Source organism: Garra rufa, chromosome 23 (assembly GCF_049309525.1).
Source record: "Garra rufa chromosome 23, GarRuf1.0, whole genome shotgun sequence".
In the NCBI taxonomy this organism is placed as follows: domain Eukaryota; kingdom Metazoa; phylum Chordata; class Actinopteri; order Cypriniformes; family Cyprinidae; genus Garra; species Garra rufa.
The window spans coordinates 23,702,573-23,707,889 of record NC_133383.1 but is presented as its reverse complement, the minus strand read 5'-3'; the positions used below and the strand labels follow the sequence as shown (position 1 = coordinate 23,707,889).

At 34.3% G+C, this 5,317-nt stretch overlaps 1 protein-coding gene across 1 annotated transcript; it reads right to left on the bottom strand.

Annotated features, from left to right (window-relative positions):
* Window positions 1–1,123: 1,123 nt before the first annotated feature.
* Window positions 1,124–3,383, bottom strand: avd (avidin). The gene is made up of 4 exons (XM_073829163.1): window positions 3,294–3,383; window positions 2,986–3,196; window positions 1,234–1,354; window positions 1,124–1,154 (listed from the first exon to the last, which is right to left on the bottom strand). Exons 1-4 carry the CDS (start codon window positions 3,381–3,383, stop codon window positions 1,124–1,126), a joined length of 453 nt encoding a protein of 150 aa, XP_073685264.1.
* Between the last annotated feature and the right edge of the window lie 1,934 nt (window positions 3,384–5,317).

Genomic DNA, 5,317 nt, shown 5'->3' with positions numbered 1-5,317 from the left:
TTCTTTTAAAAAAAAAAAAAAAAAAAAAAAAAAAAAAAAAAAAACACACCATCTCTTTCTTACCTTTACATAGTCTGAAAAACCTTCTTTCACCACAAAGAAAGCTTTTGTGAAACAGAAAGCTTCTTCACATGAAAAAGTTCTTTATGGAACCCTTTAGACAAAATGTTCTTCTATGGCATTATGAAGCACCTTTATTTTTAGGAGAGTAGGATAGTTTTGAAATGATTTTTGAAGTTGAGGGAGAAAATACGACATACCCTAACTGTCTTAACTTAGACTATACAGAGTTCAGGGAACGCAAGATGAGCGTCTGAGGTTAAAAAGTATTTAAATTGTTTTTTTTTTTTTTTATGAAAATAACAGATCGTTTTGCAAATTAAGACCTTTCTTCCTCGGCTGGGATAGTTTACAACCGCATTTGGGATCGTTTGAAGCCACTTTTAAACTGCATTTTGGAAGTTCAAACTCAGGGGACCATATAAGTCCATTATATGAAGAAAATCCTATATGTTTTCCTAAAAAAAAAAAAAAATCTTTATGACTGAAGAAAGACATGAATTTCTTGTATGACAAAGGGGTGAGTACATTATCTGTAATTTTTTGTTCTGGAAGCATTTTGGATTATTTTACACTTTTATCAGCCGTTTGGACTCTCATTCTGACACCACCCATTCACTGCAGAGGATCCATTAGTAACTCATCTACATCTTGGATGGGCTGTTCAGCAAATGTAGATTTTTAGGATAACTATTCCTGTAAGGAAATTAAAATAATAACGGTTTACTTATATAGTCATCTCTGCAAGCTAATATGAAGTAAAATCACATTTAAAAGGAATTTTACATCCAGCAATGCTTAGAATAGATGCATTAAAAGCTCAAACAAGTAGTGCCAGCCTGGAATTGAAAAAAATATCAGCTGCATAAAGACTGTCACAAACCATTTAGTGGTTTCTTTTTTTGTTCTGTCTTTTATTAAGCTTGAGGGTTTTATACAAGGCTTTTTAAATGTCTCAGCAGGTTTAAACACTACAAGCCCAAGCTCCTTAAAAAAAAAAAAAAAAAAAAATCAACATCAAGGAATTTAAGTGACATTGAATTTATTATAGTTAATTTGAAATTCAGGTCTTGAAAAAAAGATCTTCTCCCAACCTGGAATACAAAAAGGGGACATGGAATCAGACATTCAACAGACACTTCCAATAAAACCTTGCATTTAAGCACGGATTACCTGGTACTTTCCCAGTCACCTGCCAGGTTGTCAGCTACACTGCGCAACATCCACAATGTTTTCAGCACTTGTGCGCCATCATGCAAGATAAAACACTGACCGACCCAAGCAGAACATGAACCTGCAGATAAACAGAAATTGTTGTCACATAATTATAGCAAACCCAACAAATAATTATACAGAGGTGACCAGATTAATAAATACAAAATAAAATTGCCACAGTTACTAGCAAGAAGTGAGAAACTGTGTTGATTCCTTAAACTCTGCTGGTAGATGCAGTAGCTACATTATAATGCTGTCAAAAAGCTTTCTCCATTGATGTCTATTTAAAAGTAACCACACTTCTTAAGTAATAAAAAAGCAAGGTAATTTAGCAGTTTGGTTACCATGGTAAATTTTTCTAAAGGGTATCACCAGGGACATTCTACAAAAGAGGTGGAATTTTCAACTGAACTCAATGTGTCAAAGCTATAGGGCAAAACTTTGCACGATTAATTTAACTTTTCTAATGCAACACAAAACTACCATTAATTTACCACTGGCTGGCATGTTTTCATATCAGTGATTGTTGTAACTAATTAGAAACTAATGGAAAACAGATTCAGCGCTGACCAAATTAGATTTAAAAAGTAAATGGGGAGGTATTTTGAAAACAAACAATAACACGAATCTTTATATATTCTTACATATTAAGCCCGTTATATTAACAGCATTTTTTATTTCATTAACAGCTGACAAAAATGTGTGAAACCACATTAAAATGAGCATATTTGCACATGCATATTTCATGCTGTACATAGACTTAAAATAACAGACATTAAAGAATTAGTTCACTTCAAGAATAAAAATTACCTGATAATTTACTCACTCCCCATGTCAAAGATGTTAATGTCTTACTTTCTTCAGTCAAAAAGAAATTGAGGAAAACATTCCAGGATTTTTGTATAGTGGACTTCTGTAGTGGCCAATGGGTTGAAGGTCCAAATTGCTGTTTCATTGCAGCTTTAAAGGGCTCTACATGATCCCAACCGAGGAATAAGGGTCTTGTCTAGTGAAACGATCGGTCATTTTCTTAAAACAATAAATATGTATTTATTCCATAAATAAATCAAATCCTCATCTTGCACTAGCCCAACCTCACACATTACAGAATCATGCATGGACGCATGAAGACGCAGAGCTAGTGCAAGATGAGCATTTGTGGTTAAAAAGTATATACATTATGTTTTTTTTTTAGAAAATTCCTCGGCTGAGATCGTGTAGAGCCCTTTGAAGCTTCATTGACAGCAATCTGGACCTTCAAACCGTTGGCCACCATAAAAGTCTGCTATATGGAGAAAAATCGTGGAATGTTTTCCTCAAATTTAGAGGGTTTGCTCTTGCATCACGATTTGGTCAGTTACCCAGATGCGCGCCATTTTTCCAATATTTATGTAATTCTCAAAACTTTTGGCCACAACTGTACATTGGTGACATCTGCCCACTGAAATATGACAACCAAACAAATATCTTGTTTGGGGTCTCTTCGTATTTATTTAAACAGTACTAGGATACATTCTAAATTACTACACAATTAATTTGTGGCAGGTATTCAGATGTAAATAGTGTATCAAAGTCTGAGGCATACAGAGCAAACAGTGTTACATTCACACACAGGTCTTCCCTAACTAGGGAAGTATTGTTGAAAAGAAGTGTGGTAACATTAATAAGTTCTAAAAATATAAAACAAGTTTCCAGTTAAGTGTATTTTACCTTTTTCCCACAGCACGGAGAACGAAACGGTAGGTTGTGTTCCATTACCAGCCATCCCGATGATCCGTGCAGTGCGGTGTAAACCGGCGGCGCCGTGCGTGCTCTCCACCGCGGTCTGATACACACCTCTGACCTCTGACCCTTCTGCTTTCAGTCGGATCGTCGAGCCCAGCTCATTGCGCCAAACGCCCGTAATATTACAAGAACTGACCTTCGGTGACCGAACAATCATTTTAATTAGGCTGCATGCGTGACAAAATCAAAATATGGATTCGCCATTTCGCTACACTGAAAATCAAATAGGCTACCTTCATTTTCAGCGTCGAGGACTCATTTGCAGACACCATTCGAGAGGTAATCAAAGTCACAAAAAGCAAATAACACATTAATGAGCTCATCTCGTTCCAAAACTGTGGGACACAGTGGGTCATATTTCACGCTTCACCCTGCCTAAAGTAATCTAGTTAATTAATTTGCATATGCAGTTAATCCTGTTATTGGTCGTATTTAAATTAGGGTAGCCTATTTCTTTTCCCCTTATTATTGGAAACTACTAATTAGAATGACCAGAGGGAGGCAGTGTTGTTTTAAAATATACATATTTAATGAGACTGGACTATTTGAAATGACTGCGTGTTGTATTGTTTGTCTTTATTTCTTAACAGATCACTGAATAGACTGTTTTTTCCCCTCTTTTATTCAGCAAGGATGCATTAAATAAAAAATAAAAAAATGAGGATAGGCTACCAACTTTTAGAATGTCACAAAAGATGTCTATTTCTGTTATTTTAATATTTTTTATCAGAGAATCCTGACAAAAGTATCACGGCTTCTACAAAAATATGAACCAGCTTAACTATTTTCAACATTGATAATAATAAGAAATGTTTCTTGAGCAGCAAATCCGCATGTTAGAATATTTTTGAAGGATCGTGTGACGCTAAAGAATGGAGTACTGATGCTAAAAATTCAGCTTTGCGTCACAGAAAGAAATTGCATTTTTAAATATACTGAAAACAGAAAACATTTATTGTAAATTGTAATATTTCACAATAATTACAGTAAACTGTATTCTGATCAAATAAATGTAGCCTTGATGATAATAAGATACTTATTTTATTTATTTATTTTACAGATCCCAAACTTTTGAATAGTTGTCACATTTGGAACCTAACATTAAACAGCCAGTTTTAGCTTTTCAGCTCATTTTGAACACAGTTATGAACAAGAAAAAAGCAAAAATGAAAGTGACACACAATAAGAACGAATGCTCCCAGACTCTGTAATAATAATTATCTTCCAATAGCATTGACCTTTTCAGTTCCCAGTACATCTGGTATTTTATGTGAGCATGCCTCAGCTGATTTTGAAGTACTATATATGCTTCAGCTGTTGGAGAAAATCTTCCTCTTATGACTCAGCAAGTAAACATTGTGTGAAATGACAGGTTACTCCAGGCTGCTGCGCGGCCTTGTGTGCCATTAATGGTTTTTCACTCAACAGCTGCAGAGAGGAAGCAACACTCATGTGGCATTTCGGGGAGCATTATGTTATGTGCTTATTATATTTGTTCACAGACACTAAAGCTTTTTTTTTTCTTTTTCCGTTTTTCAGGGAACTGCTACACGCTTCTGTCAATTTAGATCGGCCGGAGTTTGTATAGATGAAATCACATGTGAGTAACAGCTCTGGTCCTCTGTTTTTATATTCATTTATTTATTTTTTCTAAACGTGATATTGCTGCATAAAATACCTGTTTTCTCTCATGTATAAATATGGACAGGTTTTTGGGAGGCTAGAGAGCTGGAGATTGATGTGTAAATATTAATAGGAGTTGCAGCTTGTGCCTGGAGTGGCCTGATTTTTTATTTTTTTCTGTCACTCCTCTTTTGGAAGAACAGGTGTGTGTATCTTTGTACCTTTGCTTTTCTCTTTCTTCTCTGAAAGGATTATTGAGTCGCTTGGGTGCTGGTTGCATCAATAATCCCTGTCCCATTGGACAGCATTGCTAGTTTAACAACAAACTCCAAAATACACAGAAGAAAATGTTATTTTTTTTTACTGTGCAAAATCTTTAGGTCAGTGAAAAATATTTTTAAAAATATGCATGAAAAATCTAAAATTGATTGTGAAATGACTAATTTCATTTTTATATGTATATTACTAGGATCAAAAATACAACAAACAATTATAATGATTATATATATATATATATATATATATATATATATATATATATATATATATATATATATATATATATATATATTTATAAAACGGTTAGTTCCATTCCTCAATTCTGATTGGTCAGCAGCTGTGTCGTATTCATGAT